The 21046-nt window shown below is 45.7% G+C and overlaps 1 protein-coding gene across 1 annotated transcript in view; it reads right to left on the minus strand.

Annotated features, from left to right (window-relative positions):
• Positions 1-20583, minus strand: part of LOC135552809 (transcription factor SOX-6-like) — a 140921-nt gene extending 120338 nt beyond the window's left edge. The window contains exons 1-3 of the mRNA XM_064984678.1: positions 20499-20583; positions 13002-13242; positions 8564-8774 (exon numbers count right to left, since the gene is read on the minus strand). Coding sequence (XP_064840750.1) covers positions 8564-8774; positions 13002-13242; positions 20499-20539 — 493 coding nt within the window. The 5' untranslated portion in view covers positions 20540-20583. The remainder of the gene's footprint in view (positions 1-8563; positions 8775-13001; positions 13243-20498) is intronic.
• Positions 20584-21046: the final 463 nt, after the last annotated feature.

Consider the following 21046-nt stretch of genomic DNA (forward strand, 5'->3'; position numbering starts at 1 on the left):
AGTCATGAGTTCATCACTATTAATCAGGCCAAAGGCTTGAAGCTGATCCTATTCTCTTCCAAAGTTTTCCCCCATCCCTGAATCTCATTACACACCCTGTCGTAATAGAGGATAATGACCCTGCCCTTCCTAAGTACACAATGCTGATTACAAACTCACACTCACACTGCTGCACTGCCACAGACACGGATTACAACTACAAGCAGGGGGATGGAGGGAGAGAGAGAGAGAGAGAGAGAGAGAGAGAGAGAGAGAGGGAGGGAGGGAGATGAGAGAGAGAGAGGGGGGAGAGAGAGAGAGAGAGAGAGGGGGGGGGGAGAGAGAGAGAGAGAGAGAGGGAGGGAGATGGGGGAGAGAGAGAGGGGGAGAGAGAGAGAGAGAGGGGGGATAGAGAGAGAGAGAGAGAGAGAGAGAGAGAGAGAGAGAGAGAGGGAGGGAGATGGGAGAGAGAGAGAGAGAGAGAGAGAGAGAGAGAGAGAGAGAGAGAGAGAGCGAGAGAGGGAGAGAGAGAGAGAGAAAGAGAAAGAGAGAGAGAGAGAGAGTGTCACAACTTCCACCGAAGTCGGTCCCTCTCCTTGTTCGGGCAGTGTTCGGTGGTCGGCATCAACGACCTGCTTGCCATTGCTGATCCATTTTTCATCTTCCATTGGTTTTGTCTGGTATTCCTTCACACCTGGTTCCAATCCCATCAATTACATGTTGTGTATTTAACCCTCATTGTCGATGATTGTTTGATTGTATGTTATGTGCAAGTTATGTTCTGGTGTGCGATGGGTTTTGTACCCACTTTTATTACTGATTGACATTACATAGAGTATGACTGAGATTGAGAATCATACATTCAGATCACCCAACTAAACAGCACAATTTGACCAGTCATGTCACACAGTGGAGGCCATCTGCTGCTGACGTGTGTGATCTCTTTCAAAATCCTTCTACCTCAGAGAGGAAGGCTGTGATTTAGTGAACTGTCCCTGTGGATGAAGGTGCTGTGGCTTCCCACTGGTATGGTAATTTGTCAATAGGCCTTGCTGTGGTCCAGGTGCACTGCTAACCAGATACTCTGACTGACACGGCTAGCTTCTGTTGGCCATAGCCTGGCTCTTGTGCACCATAGTGTGGAGTGTGGACCTCCTCTCAGCTCCAAGGAGGTTGGGTTACTGCCTTGGGGGCGAAGTCCTCACCCTTTCACATTAGCAACTGTTCATAGTGTCACAGGTCACCCAGGGTTGCATGTTACCCTCTGAGACAGAACCTCCACTAGGCACACCTGTTCCCAGGGGGAACAGGACATCCCAACTCAATGGGGAGCGAACTCTCCTTCTCACTTCTTCTCCACAGACACCCTCGAGTCATCACAGGAACACTGTGAGATAATGTGTACTGTTATACAGGCCAACCACCAGGTTGAACTGTAAAAGCAGTCCCGTTACATCAGAATATAGATGTTGGCCCCCCAATGGTGGAACAAACTCCCTCACGACGCCAGGACAGCGGAGTCAATCACCACCTTCCGGAGACACCTGAAACCCCACCTCTTCAAGGAATACCTAGGATAGGATAAGTAATCCTTCTCACCACCCCCCCCCTTAATGATTTAGATGCACTATTGTAAAGTGGCTGTTCCACTGGATGTCAGAAGGTGAATTCACCAATTTGTAAGTCGCTCTGGATAAGAGCGTCTGCTAAATGACTTAAATGTAAATGTAAATGTTATGTACTGCAATCTCTAGTGCAACCTGAAATGTAAAAAGCCTTGTATGTTTTTTCCATAAGGGAACGTAGATCTAGAACATGTTTCAATATCCCAGGTCAGTGTTGGGGTTAGGGTTAGCCTGCAGCCCTGCCACACTCCTGCCTGAAACATGTCATTCAGTCGAGCCGGCCTATAAACATTGATTAAAATATAACAAACAAGCTTTTAGCAGCAGCCAGAACTACTCCTGGCAAGACGACACTGCTGGCTACACTGGCACAGGCAGAGGACTGGCGATGCCCAGGCAAAAAGGGGGTGTTTGTGCGTGCATGCCTGTGTGTTGACATTCCCTAATGCAAGCAGCAAGTCTCTGTAACAGAGTACACTACAAAGAAGGAGATTAATATCTGACCGGCTTGAGTGCATCACTTTCTGACATGCCTCCGTGCACAGAAATTGCGTTGTGCTCGACAGGCCACCGATAAAGAACAAAAACATGTCTCGGCATGCCACTCAATGCACGATAGAAAGAGACATTAGGAATTCATTAACTGTAAGCAAATCTAATCCAGAGCTGGTTGTGCTGGCAAGGATTCAACCTGTCTGTATAGATCCCTTAAGAACAGGCTAAAACCTAACAAACTCCCTATGTCCATTATTCATACTTTAGTGCATTATAGGAAGCCGGTCTATCTGCATGTGAATCCAACCAAGGTCACCTTGGATCTTTATAATGGAGGCCATTTTTCTTTTTCCCTTAATACCTTATACTGACAATTTTTAACTCTTGACAAGTGGTGTCTGGAAAGCACTCCATAAATAATGCATTTACAATACCTAGTAAATAAACATTGGGTACAATCGCTAGCCCTCCTGGCCACTGAGTTTAATAGAGTTTTTACAGCTAAGGTGGCTATTCAGCTTAATGCAGTCCTCACTGCTGGGAGGACATTTCATTCATTAGCGCAGTCACAAGCACTTAGAGCACTTTAAGGACCAGTGACAGAGAGGACGGAGGAGGGGTGGGAGGGCGGTAGAGCCGATGAGTATGGCCAGTGTGGCGGGTTCAGGCACGGAGACTGAGATGGCAGCCCAGTTAGGCAAAGTTGTGGTCAACTTTTGTCTGATTGGATTTGAGGGCAGCGAACCTCGATGATGATATACGTTTAATTAATGTTTTGTTGGGGGACTGAAAGAGGCATGGAAGGCCGGCGGAAGGAGACTCTGTCATTGTCTGTTAGGACTGCTCTCTGTCCCAGTCCACAGCGATGTAGCAAATATAGTAGCAAATATGGCCTCTGGACTTGCACAACGTCACACAATTATCTAAATGACACTTTCTGACTCATTCCTCACTGAATCTAAGAGGATATACAAAGTCCAGTTTAAACAACTTCAATGTTAATGGTGTAGTAACAAGTGTCTACATTGTAATAGGTGAAACAGAGAGGATTCTCATGCCCTCTACCATTAAGGTCAGCAAGCTCAGTCTTGATCCATCATCACAATGAGATGAGATTCATGACCAGGGACATAACAGGGAGGACTCAGTCAGAATAAGGGCAGCAGATGGTGTCTCGCTCTGCTCTGAAGACTTCAGTGATCCAGACCAGTGGAGGGACGAAAGCAGGGTGGATTAGGAGGAACAGTTGTCTCCATGATACTGTAGCTTAGATAAGTGATATATTTAGCTCATCGCTGCTTTGTCTTACATTAGCCAGGTCATTAAGGCAACAAATGGCTCTCCAACCTCCTGGTTTGCCCGTAATGGGTTAATCCTGCCCTTTCAAGATGCTCACAGAGGCTCTCTATAAACACTGACATAGATTATGAATGGTAACAACAGTTACCCACCTGCCCTACACACTGTACTCTGTAATATCCTTTCTGATGTACAGCAATCACACAGTCATCTCTACTGATGGTGTCAAGCCTCCACAAGGACACTGAATCTCTCCATTCCAGCAGTTTACAGACGACATATTGAACTTCATGAGCCTCTTGTCTTGTTCTGTGTTCTCAGAAACTCATTTCCTCCAACAAGGGAGTTTATTTAGGTGGTGTTGATGCATGGCGCATGAGGCAGGGCCAGGCTCTTTTATTAACAGGAGATTAAAACAGCTGTACTGCACGTTGAAGCACTCTCTCCTCCCTGCGCTAACATACGGCCCTGGATTACCAGCTGCACTTGACCATTTAAATTACTGCAACAACCGGCCCTCACCAGCTGGGGCTCATTACCATAACGCCCGCCTTCACCATAAAGGGCTCCGATGAGCGTGCCCGCCGCGGAAAACAACCCCATCAGAAACCAGAGACACATGAGAGATGTCCTCTGTGCCGAGGGAAAGGTATCATCTCTGGAAAAGTCAAGGGAGGAAACTAACGATACCATTAAGACAACAGGGGAAGAAATACTGGTTAAGACACTGTTTTTACTATTAAACACATAGGTCAACAATATCATAAATAATGAATCTGAAGAAATGATTGTAAATCTAATATCTAACATTGCTCAAATCTAACATCGTTATTAGTAATATTAGAATTTGGATGACCTATTTAAATTAGGAAAATAAAATATTGGGATGGAGATTGCGATCTACTGATTAATCCAGGATAGTTGATACTGTGCAAAGACCGCAAAACAAACACTTTATAAAAAGAAAGCAACAAATTATTTTTAAACGAATGGACGTCTAATTTATTCGTGTGATGTAGTGCTTAAGCTAAGAGTTCCCCAGACGCTGAATGAGACACCAGCGTTCCCAGGGGCCCCAAGTCTGATTACATACTACACTATACTACTAGTGCCGTGCTAATTAACAATGGGGGAAATGTTGTAGCGGCTCTTTCAAACATTTGTTTTTCCGCTGTGAGTTCTTCTTACAGTTTGCAGTCTGGGGGAGAGAGTTGGGGGGTGACAAGTGCTGTGGGGTACTGTGAGATACCATATAGGACTAGGGAGTGGAGGGTTACCATAGGGTGACAGAAGGTTCTGTTGAGTACTGTGAGATACCATATAGGACTAGGGAGTGGGGGGTTACCATAGGGTGACAGAAGGTTCTGTTGAGTACCGTGAGATACCATATAGGACTAGGGAGTGGAGGGTTACCATAGGGTGACAGAAGGTTCTGTTGGGTACTGTGAGATACCATATAGGACTAGGGAGTGGAGGGTTACCATAGGGTGACAGAAGGTTCTGTTGGGTACTGTGAGATACCATATAGGACTAGGGAGTGGAGGGTTACCATAGGGTGACAGAAGGTTCTGTTGGGTACTGTGAGATACCATATAGGACTAGGGAGTGGAGGGTTACCATAGGGTGACAGAAGGTTCTGACAGAAGGACTAGTTCCATGGGTGACAGAAGGTTCTGTTGGTACTGTGAGATACCATATAGGACTAGGGAGTGGAGGGTTACCATAGGGTGACAGAAGGTTCTGTTGGGTACTGTGAGATACCATATAGGACTAGGGAGTGGAGGGTTACCATAGGGTGACAGAAGGTTCTGTTGAGTACTGTGAGATACCATATAGGACTAGGGAGTGGAGGGTTACCATAGGGTGACAGAAGGTTCTGTTGGGTACTGTGAGGTGACAGAAGGTTCTGTTGGGTACTGTGAGATACCATATAGGACTAGGGAGTGGAGGGTTACCATAGGGTGACAGAAGGTTCTGTTGGGTACTGTGAGATACCATATAGGACTAGGGAGTGGAGGGTTACCATAGGGTGACAGAAGGTTCTGTTGGGTGTTGATAGTACTGTGAGATACCATATAGGACTAGGGAGTGGAGGGTTACCATAGGGTGACAGAAGGTTCTGTTGACTGTGAGATACCATGGACTAGGGAGATACCATATAGGACTAGGGAGTGGAGGGTTACCATAGGACAGAAGGTGACAGAAGGTTCTGTTGGGTACTGTGAGATACCATATAGGACTAGGGAGTGGAGGATTACCATAGGGTGACAGAAGGTTCTGTTGAGTACTGTGAGATACCATATAGGACTAGGGAGTGGAGGGTTACCATAGGGTGACAGAAGGTTCTGTTGGGTACTGTGAGATACCATATAGGACTAGGGAGTGGAGGGTTACCATAGGGTGACAGAAGGTTCTGTTGGGTACTGTGAGATACCATATAGGACTAGGGAGTGGAGGGTTACCATAGGGTGACAGAAGGTTCTGTTGGGTACTGTGAGATACCATATAGGACTAGGGAGTGGAGGGTTACCATAGGGTGACAGAAGGTTCTGTTGGGTACTGTGAGATACCATATAGGACTAGGGAGTGGAGGGTTACCATAGGGTGACAGAAGGTTCTGTTGGGTACTGTGAGATACCATATAGGACTAGGGAGTGGAGGGTTACCATAGGGTGACAGAAGGTTCTGTTGGGTACTGTGAGATACCATATAGGACTAGGGAGATGGAGGGTTACCATAGGGTGACAGAAGGTTCTGTTGGGTACTGTGAGATACCATATAGGACTAGGGAGTGGAGGGTTACCATAGGGTGACAGAAGGTTCTGTTGGGTACTGTGAGATACCATATAGGACTAGGGAGTGGAGGGTTACCATAGGATGACAGAAGGTTCTGTTGGGTACTGTGAGATACCATATAGGACTAGGGAGTGGAGGGTTACCATAGGATGACAGAAGGTTCTGTTGGGTACTGTGAGATACCATATGAGGACTAGGGACTAGTGGAGGGTTACCATAGGGTGACAGAAGGTTCTGTTGGGTACTGTGAGATACCATATAGGACTAGGGAGTGGAGGGTTACCATAGGGTGACAGAAGGTTCTGTTGGGTACTGTGAGATACCATATAGGACTAGGGAGTGGAGGGTTACCATAGGGTGACAGAAGGTTCTGTTGGGTACTGTGAGATACCATATAGGACTAGGGAGTGGAGGGTTACCATAGGGTGACAGAAGGTTCTGTTGGGTACTGTGAGATACCATATAGGACTAGGGAGTGGAGGGTTACCATACTGGAGATGACTAGGGAGTGGAGGTTCTGTTGACAGAAGGTTCTGTTGGGTACTGTGAGATACCATATAGGACTAGGGAGTGGAGGGTTACCATAGGGTGACAGAAGGTTCTGTTGGGTACTGTGAGATACCATATAGGACTAGGGAGTGGAGGGTTACCATAGGGTGACAGAAGGTTCTGTTGGGTACTGTGAGATACCATATAGGACTAGGGAGTGGAGGGTTACCATAGGGTGACAGAAGGTTCTGTTGGGTACTGTGAGATACCATATAGGACTAGGGAGTGGAGGGTTACCATAGGGTGACAGAAGGTTCTGTTGAGTACTGTGAGATACCATATAGGACTAGGGTTAGTGGAAGGTTCTGTTACTGTGAGATACATATAGGACTAGGGAGTGACAGAAGGTTCTGTTGGGTACTGTGAGATACCATATAGGACTAGGGAGTGGAGGGTTACCATAGGGTGACAGAAGGTTCTGTTGGGTACTGTGAGATACCATATAGGACTAGGGAGTGGAGGGTTACCATAGGATGACAGAAGGTTCTGTTGGGTACTGTGAGATACCATATAGGACTAGGGAGTGGAGGGTTACCATAGGATGACAGAAGGTTCTGTTGGGTACTGTGAGATACCATATAGGACTAGGGAGTGGAGGGTTACCATAGGGTGACAGAAGGTTCTGTTGGGTACTGTGAGATACCATATGACAGAAGGTTCTGTTGGGTACTGTGAGATACCATATAGGACTAGGGAGTGGAGGGTTACCATAGGGTGACAGAAGGTACCATAGGGTGACAGAAGGTACCATAGGACTAGTGACAGAAGGTTCTGTTGGGTACTGTGAGATACCATATAGGACTAGGGAGTGGAGGGTTACCATAGGGTGACAGAAGGTTCTGTTGGGTACTGTGAGATACCATATAGGACTAGGGAGTGGAGGGTTACCATAGGGTGACAGAAGGTTCTGTTGGGTACTGTGAGATACCATATAGGACTAGGGAGTGGAGGGTGACAGAAGGTTCTGTTGGGTACTGTGAGATACCATATAGGACTAGGGAGTGGAGGGTTACCATAGGATGACAGAAGGTTCTGTTGGGTACTGTGAGATACCATATAGGACTAGGGAGTGGAGGGTGACAGAAGGTTCTGTTGGGTACTGTGAGATACCATATAGGACTAGGGAGTGGAGGGTGACAGAAGGTTCTATTAAGTGCATTTGATATGTGAGGAAATTAGGAAAATGATCTACTCTATGGTACAGTAAACTGAATGAATTCAATTGGCACATGCATCCATAGCCAGGACTCATTTTGTCTGTAGGTGTAGTTGACTTTGACTGATGAATGCGTCCCTTAGTGAAGAGCTTTCTGTGTTGAAGAATATAAAGGTAATGTTCCTGGCATCAGGTCAGTGGCATGTGTTTTACGGCCTGACAGTTTGCCTTGGCAGTGGGGGGAGACCACACTTAAGCTGAGGTGTAGTGCCACCCACTCTTTGTCACTGTGGAAAGGGTTCAGAACAAACTGGAAACACAGTCACGTCAGTCCTCGCTGCCTCTGTCTGTGTATGTCTGGGTGTGTGTGTGTGTGTGTGTGTGTGTGTGTGTGTGTGTGTGTGTGTGTGTGTGTGTGTGTGTGTGTGTGTGTGTGTGTGTGTGTGTGTGTGTGTGTGTGTGTGTGTGTGTGATTAATTAAAAGAGAGAGTGAGTGGGAAAGAAAAAACTAAAATGATAGAGAAAGATAGAGGGAGGGAGAGGAAAAGTTTGACGCCATTTCAAAAAGGAGCATTTATACACACTCCGTCACACACTCCCTCCCTCCCTCGCACGCACACGCACACGCACACGCACACACACACACAGGTACTTAGTGTCCTACCATCTTGCTCTGTCTTTGTCATCTCCTCCAGCTTCTTCTGCTTCAGTGTGTCCACCACGTCGGCCAGGCTTCCTTTGCGGCGCTCCGGCGTTCCGAACGCAGATCCGCTCAGCAGGTCGCCGCGCTCCCGGGCCCCCTCCTCAGGCTTGTGTGGGGAGGTTGAGTTATTCCGGAAGGAGTACAGGGAACATACTTTATTGCTGTCAGATTCCTGTAAGAAAGTTGGGAGGGGATGGGGAAAGAGAAAGGGGGTTGGATTTAATCATTAGTATTTCCCTTTGTATTCTCTCTGTCTCTGAGTTTTATCGGCTGTTGACAGTTGATGTAGTCAAATGCATTGATTGCTAGTTCTTTGGTGGCCCAGGGTGATTTGGCCATATCAAATGACTCCTCTCTGGCTTTCATACAACAACAGCTCCTATCAAATGATATCTGGCAAGTGAAAATAGTGTAGTGAAATGATGAGGGACACTTTCAGAGGGCATAGCCATAATGTGTGTGTGTGTGTGTGTGTGTGTGTGTGTGTGTATGTCTGTGTATGTGTGTGTGTGTGTGTGTGTGTGTGTGTGTGTGTGTGTGTGTGTGTGTGTGTGTGTGTGTGTGTGTGTGTGTGTGTGTGTGTGTGTGTGTGTGTGTGTGTGTGTGTGTGTGTGTGTGTGTGTGTGTGTGTGTGTGTGTGTGTGTGTGTGTGTGTGTGTGTGTGTGTGTGTGTGTGTGTCTGTGTATGTCTGTGTATGTCTGTGTGTGTGTGTGTGTGTGTGTGTGTGTGTGTGTGTGTGTCTGTGTGTGTGTGTGTGTGTGTGTGTGTGTGTGTGTGTGTGTGTGTGTCTGTGTGTGTCTGTGTATGTCTGTGTATGTCTGTGTGTCTGTGTGTGTGTGTGTGTGTGTGTGTGTGTGTCTGTGTATGTCTGTGTATGTCTGTGTGTGTGTGTGTGTGTGTGTGTGTGTGTGTGTGTGTGTGTGTGTGTGTGTGTGTGTGTGTGTGCGTGCGTGCGTGCGTGCGTGTGTGTGCGTGCGCGTGTGCGTGCGTGCGTGCTCAGGCACTACTTTACCTCCGGAGAATCTACACAGAGAAACCTCCCAACTATAATTTCTCAAATTGCGTTTGAGTGTACATTTGTGTTGGGGTGAGTGCTGTGTAATTTGTTCATTTTTGAGCGGAGGCCTATTCTCAGCTGAGTGCTGCGGGCCATCGTAAATCTGTGTCCTGTCTAAGGTTGTTGTTGTTTTTGTGTCCCACCTGTGTGTGGTTTAGTATTTAACTAAGGGTCCTGTCTGAGACTGATGGCTGGGTGCTCTCTGTACACAGAAAAGGAGCAGGAGGAGAGAGCGAGAGAGAGAGAACTTGGGTCATGGCTTCTCAGACACAAGGCTGTTTTAATTATGGCTTGCAGAGAGTGAAGAGACAACAGGTAATTCTGCTGTCAAGAGTTGAACCCTTTTACCTCTGTGTATCCTCACATCTGCTTTGTGTGTCATGTATAACACTGCCTGATCTGACATTTAACAACAAACAGCGCAATACCTTCAACACACACATAAAGGAGGAAGCCATTCTACTGAAGGACACACAGATAACGGTGAAAGTGAACAACCCAAGAAGAAAGGAACATCAAGAAGGTGGAATGTTGAGAAGTGGGTGGGATCTGCTGATATTCCCAAAGAACATGGAGTGATGTACAGTACACTGGGCATTCCTGTTGCAATCTTTTATCCAAGCTTAATATCCTCAGGCAGGCAGAGGAGTCAGAGAAGTGGTTCGGTTCAGTACCAGGGCCAGCGTTGGCGTGATAAGGTCTACACCGAGCGCTGGGCGGGCAGAATGGGGGTGATTATGCAGGGGTGGCTGTGGCTGTGCCAGGGCCAGTGGAGGGTGCTTGTGGGGAGTGGAGCGGCGCTGGGTTAATCAGCTGGCGCAGGTTCAGGGCACAGCCCACACAGACACATGGCACAGCAGTGGAGTCAGGTAATCAGCAAAGGCAACACTTTCAGCCTTCTCGCCGTCTGCCTCTCTCCCCCCTCTCTCTCTCTCTGTCAATCCCTCCTTCTCCCCTCTCACACTCCCTCTCCCATGTGCCATCTGTACCAAGTCAACTTGAGCTGACGGGATCTCGACACTTCACTTTTCCAACTTCAATGTTTACAATTTAATGGTAAAAAGTCATTGTCATGCAGGGCCAAGGCCTTGGCAATCCACAGCCAACTGTGATGTGACAATGGTGGGGAAAACTAATAGCTTTGAGGTACATTTGTGATTGTCTTTCTATAACTAACCTCCAGACTTGTCATTGCACCATGTTCTAGTCCTCCTTCCTTGACCTCATGTCGCTCCTCAGTACAAAATCACAGCCTGCCACCACAATCCATCTGATAGATTCTACTCAGACTAGAAGCTCCATTAACTGGCAGTGTTCAGGTTTGATACAACCCTTCAGTTCTCGCTGTATTTTATGTTCAACGTAAAACAATCAACCAGAACAAGATCATTTTACATATTGTTATTACATATGTAATATATTGGCTGGTATTGCTCAAGTTGAAAAGGCAACAAACACTTTAGTTTTTCATATCTGGATAAAATAATAATAATTGAAGTAATGATAAACTGAAAAGGATTTGACATTATGCAAACTAAATGCAAGCATTTCCTCCCTCAGATCCAAAATGAATAGAATTAACTTTTCATACGGATCCTTTCATTCTATCAAGAGGCTGTCGAGTGATTGCAGTGAGTAACAATGCACAAAACATTCTTTCAAATGCTCTAATTACCTTCATCACTAACAGCCCTGTGATCCAATTAGAGCCTGTCAGAAGAGCGGACCACCTGAGTAATCTCCTGACTGTCATTTACATACTGGATGGCAAGAACAGTGTCTCCAGACCGCCCAGCATCCTTTGAAAACAAGTTGGGACAAAGGGGTTGGGACAGGGCTGGGAGTGGGACGTGGGTGGGCAGGAGGAGTGGGGGGCAGTGACTCTCTCCCAGCAGCCACTGCAGTGTGGAGCGGTGGCCCCTGGAAGGCTACTTCAGAGCTCCTCTGGGTCTCTTTACTGCAGGCCCGTCTGTCACAAACAGCCACCTGCCTCCCCGGCTACAGCCCACAAGTGCCTCTGCTCTTCTCTCCTCCGCACACATCAAAGCAGCTCCACAGATTGTCTGGGGCCTGCTGCAGATGTACACAACAACACATATTGTGGGAGATGTTTCTTAGATGACAAATAGAATGTAGCCTGTAGAAGAAGCATTGCAACATTCGTTCTGTCTTCATTTGTCATACTGTGGTATTGCATTTTTATTGGGATGCTGTGTAGTGTAATACACATTTTACTGTTGATGTCACTGAGCCAGTTCAGGCTAATAATAACATGTGTTATAGTTGGTTTGGTGCTGCCTATCTGAGGGTCCCAGGATCCCTACGGCTTCACAATATTAGAGACAGTACCCATGGCTGGGAGGAGGAGGGATGGGCTGGGCATGTGAAGAGTTCCCTTTTACAAGCACAGAACAATGGGTGGCTGTTGAGCCTGTATCTTGGCCCCAGTGCATCCTGGTCCAGAGAGAGCCTCCAGTGAGGGAGTCAGGCGGCTGGGGGGCTGAGGGGCCCGGGCAGGCCCTCTAGAACAGATAGCCTCTCAGAGACTTTGTTCCACTGTTGTATTGTCTCCCTATTTATAGTTTCATCAAATCTGTGTGTGACGTTAAAATGCAACTCAATACGTTGTTGTCCTCTTCTTTTAGAGTGGGGAGGATCTCAAGACACTCGTGAGAGCTTAGACTTCAAAGACAAGCGCTTGGCAGAAAGCATGGTCTTAAGTCCGAGGGCTCTGTTGTGGCCGTGTCCTTGTGGTAGAAATTCCTCTCTGTTAGGGCACAGTGACAAGACAGTTTTGTGTGTGTGTGTGTGTGTGTGTGTGTGTGTGTGTGTGTGTGTGTGTGTGTGTGTGTGTGTGTGTGTGTGTGTGTGTGTGTGTGTGTGTGTGTGTGTGTGTGTGTGTGTGTGTCAGGCTTACTCACACTCAGAGGCTAGACAGTGGTGAAAGTCATTAATGGTGAAGGTCACCAACAGGAGATTCATCTACCTCACCCCTGACAACGTTGGAAAACAGACCGCTGTTGTACAGAGACAATAATACGGTACCCTCTGAAACCTTCTGATGGCTTGCCTGTCACCTACAGTAAATAGTGAATGGTACACTGAGTCCTTACAGTAGACACTGAGTATTACAACAGTAAGGCAGCTAGCTATAGACCCTGTATCAGATAGATCCACAAAAAAACTGCTAAGACATATTACTCTTCTTTCTTCGGGATGTATGTTTTCTAGGAATTACAAGATGTATCAATGATTCCTCATTCCTACTTAAACATTTTTTTTTTAATTAGCAGTTGTAATATGTCTACTAGTCAACTGGTCTACAGGGTGGTGTCTCTCACCATGCGCTGCTGGGCTGACACCATGCTGTCCCAGTCACTCTCTGGAGGGACACTGCTGAGGGGCTGCAGTTCGTCCATGGAGCCCTTGCTGTGGAGCAGGCTGTGCAGGGGCAGCTGGGGCGTCCCATGGGCCTCGGCACTCTCCTCCTTATCCCAGGACAGGTGGTCCTGACTCATGGCTTCCTCCCCATCGGCGACGGAGGCAAACGGAGAGGTGGCTTGCTTGGAAGACATTATTCTGCTGTGGAAGAGAGAAAGAGAAAAGGACAACCGGTCAGAAAACTTCAAAGCCTCATAGTTAAACGTCAGACAGTTTTATGACCCCGGGACGACAAAACAGCTGATGTCAAATTGTATTTACGACAGGTATGCTGGATGTTTCACCATCCTCACATCAACCTACACATGTTGGTGCACTGAAAAACAATGTTGGACCTGACTCAAAGTTGGAGAAATCCTATCAATGGTCATGTGGCCTGCTGAGGAGGTGTGAGAGCAGGACATGGGGCTTCTCCTAATCCTTTGTTTAATGTAAATGGTGGAGATGAGGCTGGAGCGGTGCCTGTGTCTGGGCCGGGCCCAACACTCCCTCCCTCCACCCAGCCAATGATTAGGCCGCTAAGAGGGTTACTATACCACATAACATGCTCTCATTGAAGCTCTAACACAGCCCCACATAGAGTCCCAGTCAAGCCCCAGTCAATAATGACCCTAGATGAAGGTAAACATGACAACACTACTCTATCGCTCCAAATTCAGATAATGCCTTAAACCGCTTTTGTTTGATTATGATAAACAATTATAAGGAGATGACGAGTCAAAGTAATGTGCTTGTCCTCTTAATTAGCAGAAGAGCCTTAATTGATTGAATTGAACAGTTGACAGAACGATCCTGCCACCAAACACAACACCAACCCCAAGCTGCTTTCTTTCTACTTCCACTCTCCAAATTAGCAAACGATTAACTTTTCAGTGCTACACTATTTCTCCAGGCCAATAAATCCTACTTAAGCAGCTTGGAAATCAGATCCTGGCAGTGGAAGACAGAATTTAAAAATCTGTTACATGCTTTCATGAATATTACAGTGAAGAGTGCACTTGACATATCAGGTGCAAAGAAAACACATGTTAATACCAATTTAAACAGTGTTGAAATTGTTTCATGTAGCTTAACATTTTCCCTCATAGAATCTTATAGCTAATTTTGCATTTTCTTACAATTACAATAAGGCCACCCTCATGCTGTGACCTACAATGACTGAAATGAATACTGTGTCAGAAAATATAATTACGTGATTGGTATTGACAAGATGATAATATGCATTCCTACTGATCTGAAGTGGGAAAGGAGCCAGTCCATATCTATTGGTCATTTTCTTTTCCCCGTGCCCCTGATCTGCCTCTATCTACGCTGCTGGGTATTTACAATGAAAACAGCATGTGAGCCTCAAGTCTAGGTCTCATCTCTGCTGGAGCTTCTATGCCAGGGAGAGGCAGGGATGGGCAGGGGAAGACAGGGAGAGACAGGGGGGGAGCTCTGGGTGTGAGAAATCTGGCCCATTCTCCTCTCTTCCACAGGGTCACTGTGACGGAGGTTTAGCCGCCCCATTAGCTAGGCTATGGGCTGGAGGAAGGAGACAGAGAGGTGGGTATTCTAGGTCAAGGACTGTGGTGTGATCGTGTCCTTGTGCTGCCTGCTGGGAGGACCATGAGACAGACAGACAGACAGACAGACAGACAGACAGACAGACAGACAGACAGACAGACAGACAGACAGACAGACAGACACGCACACACACACACACACACACACACACAGACACAGACAGACAGAGGAGACGAAGGCGAGGTTATGGAATCAGCTAACCAAAACCTCAGCCAACTCCACCGTACCTCACCAGACTCTGCCAAATTAATGGCATGGGGTTCACAGAGGGCTCAAAACAAACTTGACACAGGGAGAGATTAACACACAGTTTGGTGTTAGAATAATCTGATCAAGAGTCTAGGTGCTTCCACACTCCCCTTATGTGAGGATTGTGCACATCGCATGCCGCTTTTAGGCCGGCCAGCGCTCAGCAGCCTCAGCTCCACTAAAGAATGACACACACACACAGTGCTGAACAGCAGAGCAGACTGGCACTCTCAATGTGAACTGTTAAACACAGTTCAATAACTTGAATTCAGGGCCAGCACATTACTGTATTTCACAAGGCATTACAATAAAGAGTGTTGAAAACACATATACGTATTAGGACATCCAAGTCTAACAGGCAGGCACACACACACACACACACACACACGCGCGCACGCACACACAGAGGCACGTAGTTATAGATCAGTATTTTTGGTGGTGGTTAGGGTGAAAATGTGAAAATGGCAGGCCACGTTAATCACCCAGGCCCCAGCAGCTGTGTCAACAGGGCCAGTCTGACAGGTACCCGTAGCGCTGGGAGGGAAGGAGCCTCACTCTCTCTCAGACCGGCCTGTGTTGGCTTCTGTTTTCTCTAGAGAGACCCAGCTCTCAATTTTATTCAGACAATAAATTGTTTCCTGTAATTATATCAAATAGAAAACGGTCTCTAAATTGAGAGTGTTAATTGAACATCTAAATTAAGAGCAAAGTTCAGAACTTGCATGTTGAGAGTGATGGTGTGCTGTGAGGAAGATGGGGGCGGAGACAGGTTTGAGAAGGGGGAGGGAGAGGGGTCGAGTTAGGAGATTCCGCCACATTTTTTATTTATGCATCCAAAAAGCCCGGGCCTCCAGCACAACAAGCTCCTGTCTTCAATGGAGTGCGAGAGTGACACAAAGCACTTCTTTTGTATTACACAGTAAATCAAGTGGTATTATTTTACCACTAAAATATTCAGTCTCTCAGGCACTTTTACCCCGGTCTCCAGCCATCAGTCAAGCTGCTGAGGCGTGAGAGAGACAGAGTGAACAGGGCTGACTCCATCCTCCTGTAACATGTGTCTACAGCAATCTTGTTAGAAAATGCAACAGATCTGCGGCAGGCTCCGTAACAGTATTTGTCAGTGGTTTAATAATTTATTAGCAGAGCTGGGAGGGCTGCGCTCAGCTAAAGAGAGCACAGAGCGAGGGTGCCCCACCCCCAACCTCTCAGAGGCCCTATACAATACCAGCTCTCATTGTTGAAGGGAGAGAGAGGGAGGGATATTGCAATAAGTCTCAGAAAATGTCAGAGAGCAACAATATGTACATTATATAGTCCCCAAAGCCTATGCTGGGATATAATGGTACACAACGTGAGCGTTTGATTCCAGAATTGTTTGAATTAAACAATAAAACATAAGGTGTTTCATAGAGTAGGAGAGCAGCTGGGGTCCATCTCAACAGTGGTGATTGTGAAACATTGAAAAACAGAGTATCCAAGGCTCTGGTGAGACACTCATAAAAAAGGCTCAACAAAACAACCCGTTTATACATTGTATTCTAACTACACTGCATTCTGCACTGCTGCTATTCCTTTACCCTTATCGATAATGTAATGTGTTTCTCTAGTAATGAAGCCCAATATGTGCCTTTGTGTACATTGAGCAGTGAGAATATGGCAAACTGCAGAAGCCTCTCTGGCGTGAATTCTTGACAAGCCGTCTCCCCTCATGCTTGATTACACAATAACAATGGACAGCTAACAAACCAAACTAATCAATAAGAGCATGACATGTTGCCTGCCTTCTCCCAGACAAAGCCCTGGTGACTTTGCAGAGGAGAGAAAGAGGAAAAAGCACTATATACAGTTGAAGTAGGAAGTTTACATACACTTAGGTTGGAGTCAATAAGACTCGTTTTTCAACCCCTCCACACATTTCTTGTGAACAAACTATAGTTTTTGCAAGTTCATCAGGACATCTACTTTGTGCATGACTCAAGTCATGTTTCCAACAATTGTTTACAGACAGATTATTTAACTTATTATTCACTTTATCACAATTCCAGTGGGTCAGACGTTTACATACACTAAGTTGACTGTGCCTTTAAACAGCATGGAAAATTCCAGACAATTATGTCATGGCTTTAGAAGCTTCTGATAGGCTAATAGACATCATTTGAGTCAATTGGAGGTGGACCTGTGGATGTATTTGAAGGCATACCTTCAAACTCAGTGCCTCTTTGCTTGACAAAAAATAGAACTGTTTGACCATAATGACGATCGTTATGTTTGGAGGAAAAAGGGGGAGGCTTGCAAGCCGAAGAACACCATCCCAACAGTGAAGCACGGGGGTGGCAGCATCATGTTGTGGAGGGGCTTTGCTGCAGGAGGGACTGGTGCACTTCACAAAATAGATGGCTTCATGAGCAGGGAAAATTATGTGGATATACTGAAGCAACATTTCAAGACATCAGTCAGGATGTTAAAGTTTGGTTGCAAATGGGTCTTCCAAATGGACAATGACCCCAAGCATACTTTCAAAGTTGTGTCAAAATGGCTTAAGGACAACAAAGTCAAGGTATTGGAGTGGCCATCACAAAGCCCTGACCTCAATCCTATAGAAAATTTGTGGGCAGAACTGAAAAAGCGTGTGCGAGCAAGGAGGCCTACAAACCTGACTCAGTTACACCAGCTCTGTCAGGAGGAATGGGCCAAAATTCACCCAACTTATTGTGAGAAGCTTGTGGAAGGCTACCCAAAACGTTTGACCCAAGTTAAACAATTTAAAGGCAATGCTACCAAAAACTAATTGAGTGTATGTAAACTTCTGACCCACTGGGTATGTGATGAAATAAATAAATGTTGAAATAAATCATTCTCTCAACTATTATTCTGACATTTCACATTCTTAAAATAAAGTGGGGATCCTAACTGACCTAAGACAGGGATGTTTTACTAGGATTAAATGTCAGGAATTGTGAAAAACTGATTTTAAATGTTTTTGGCCAAGGTGTATGTAAACTTCTGACAATTGTATAGCTGACAATACTGGCCACATCTAAAGGATTAGGAGTGAAGGCTCATATGGCCTGGAATGCTTTGAGTCTTGAATTGTTGCCACTGATAATGTTTCATCACGCGACAACCTCTGTTTAATTGGTTAGCATTAGAGGACCCTAGGTCTTATGACTGGGCCGTGTGTCTGTGGCTATCGCATTTCCTCCTCTATCGTAACAAGCTCTGACTTTCAGCCCGCTGTCGCTGCTCTTTCACACTGCTGACCTTTTATAGACAATGGTGATAAGTAACTCCACACCAGCCCCCCTCCTTCGCCCCTTTCCTCGCCCAGTGCCTACCTCGCGCCCCACAGCCCCCACGCCTCTTCCCTCTCCTCCCAGCCTTAATCACAGGTCGCTTCAGCAGAAAAATATTAGCCCCCTTAGCCCCCTTACCCTCAGACACCACCAACCAATTTTCTTTGTGGGGGAATAAGGAAATAAGTTGTTAAAACAAGAGGACCATTGTTTGAGGACATAACGATGGGTATGCTGGATATGGCAACAAGCCGCTTTATGACTGAGCTTCAGGTTTCCATGGGTAACGACGTGCAGGTATACACACACACCAAAATGCAGAAAATAAAAGGTATATATGAAAATGATTTGGGGAAATGTTCCTTAATGGAATCTTTTGACTTTCTCTAAAGAAAAATCTAAAGTTATTTGAAAACAAAGGCGTTTCAACAGAAACTGACAATTGGGTGAACATCTAAAAAGCATGACGTCTTTAGACAACATCAACTGGAACAAAGTTATTAGGTCAAATATTAACATTACATCATACTAACAATGGAAAACACAAAATGTAAATATGAGCCGTTATCGCAGGCCAGCACAAGAGCCATTTGGTGCACCTAATGAAATATCATTGTAGATGTAAATGCATTACACACCATGCTGGTGAAGGCACTGTGAGAACATGGTCAGAGCATCACTGCCTACACCAAGATGATACAGGCTTTACTCCAGAGCACAAGTCAGGGCTCACACACATAGTGGGAGAGAGAAAGAGGTCATATAGTATATAGTATTCAATTTATTTTAAGCAATCTACAATACATAAAAAATATATAAAAAATTTAACTAATTTGAGGACTGAAGGCCATATTTCTTTACATTTGAAAATATCTTTTGAATTTTCTTTCAATAGACATTCAATATTGTCTATCTATTACAGATACTGTAGATGAGCCTGAGACTGGCTGTACAAAGTACAAAGGGAAAATATAACAAATACATTCAAAAGTGATACAAAGGTGGAACTGTAAAGTATTTTGATTTTACAGAAGTGTGTAGAGAGATATTTTTCTGTCTTCCTCTAGAGGTCTTTGTAACCTCCTATTTCCCCACTGTTGTCCCAGGTGACATAGCGGGGATCCACAGGGTCTTCACCTGGCATAATAACATGTTGCTCCCTCACAGCTCCCAGCTGGAAAATTACTGACACACTCACTGCCGTTTAGCACAATTAAATGATCGCCTTCCATTGTGACTGTGTTTTAGATGAGCCTGGCACCCCATACATAAACATATAATAATGATTCAGCTTCTACCGCTCTCCTTCCCCCTCTGCATAAAGCACACACACACACGCACACGCACACACACACACTCCACAGCAGCTAACACTACCTATGAGACCCAGTAAATGAAAGATTGATGGAGAGGAACTCCTTACTTCCTACTGTAAATTCTAAAACAGTTACAATATTTGAAGATAAACTCATCTACTGTATGAGGATGATGAGATGTGAACTCATATTCTTTTTGAAGTCTATTTCACAGTTTATTTATGATAATCAGATTTATTTTACATTATTTCGATTTTGTGGATTCTACAAACAAATGGTTCTGCGAGACATTATAACTTTTTTGGGAGAGAAGAAAATATATAGATGTTCAAATTAAAAGTTAAAATGAACATTTCACTTCCATGATATCTATTTCAGACAATAATATAAAAATGTAATCCAAGGAGAAAATTTCAAGTGGACAAAGTAATTATGGGTAATGATGTTAAAAATATTGCAAATGGCTGGGGAAATATATACACCCTAACAACGTAGCTGGAGAGAGTTGTCCAAATTAATGTGTTTAAATTGTTCCTCTATAAATGTTGACCTTCCCCCTTCAAAAAGTCAACTCAATTACACAAGCACTTCATCCCCCACTTCACTCACTCTCCTGATGCTTTCTCTATTAGAAACCAACGTAGTTACTCCGTCTAAAACCCACACTCAAAAAGACAACCACCCAGAGCAAATTAAGCAAGCCTCCTCAAGTGCACACTTTAGATATAGAGCATAGCATCCGTAATTACTTTGCACAGTAAATTATTTGCAATAATATCCTGTTGGAGGAGCCGTCTTCGGTCTCACTTTAAACACTTGTGCAGCTGGATTAGTTAGACAGCCTGGTTGGTGTCCTGCCCTCCCTTGCTAGCTGCTAGGCAGAGCATGACAACAGAGGCTGATGCAGGTGTGAGAGCTCTGAAATGGCTTTGTCTGTCTACCCAGTGAGGGTCGAGGAGCACACACTCACAAACTGAGCCGCTCGTCTCCACCGATGGCCCCCTCCGCCATTGGTCCTCCTCCTCCCGATCCAAGAGAGACATCTTCAGCGCTGGATGGCATAACACCTCCTCAGTTCACCAGAGGGGTCTCTCTCTCTCTCTCTCTCTCTCTCTCTCTCTCTCTCTCTCTCTCTCTCTCTCTCTCTCTCTCTCTCTCTCTCTCTCTCTCTCTCTCTCTCTCTCTCTCTCTCTCTCTCTCTCTCTCTCTCTCTCTCTCTCTCTCTCTCTCTCTCTTCTCTCTCTCTCTCTCTCTCTCTCTCTCTCTCTCTCTCTCTCTCTCTCTCTCTCTCTCTCTCTCTCTCTCTCTCTCTCTCTCTCTCTCTCTCTCTCTCTCTCTCTCTCTCTCTCTCTCTCTCTCTCTCTCTCTCTCTCTCTCTCTCTCTCTCGTCCAGCTACCACTCTCTCCAGCTCCACTCTCTCGTCCAGCTACCACTCTCTCGTCCAGCTACCACTCTCTCGTCCAGCTACCACTCTCTCGTCCAGCTACCACTCTCTCGTCCAGCTACCACTCTCTCGT

This window comes from Oncorhynchus masou, chromosome 2 (genome assembly GCF_036934945.1).
Source record: "Oncorhynchus masou masou isolate Uvic2021 chromosome 2, UVic_Omas_1.1, whole genome shotgun sequence".
NCBI classification, from domain to species: domain Eukaryota; kingdom Metazoa; phylum Chordata; class Actinopteri; order Salmoniformes; family Salmonidae; genus Oncorhynchus; species Oncorhynchus masou.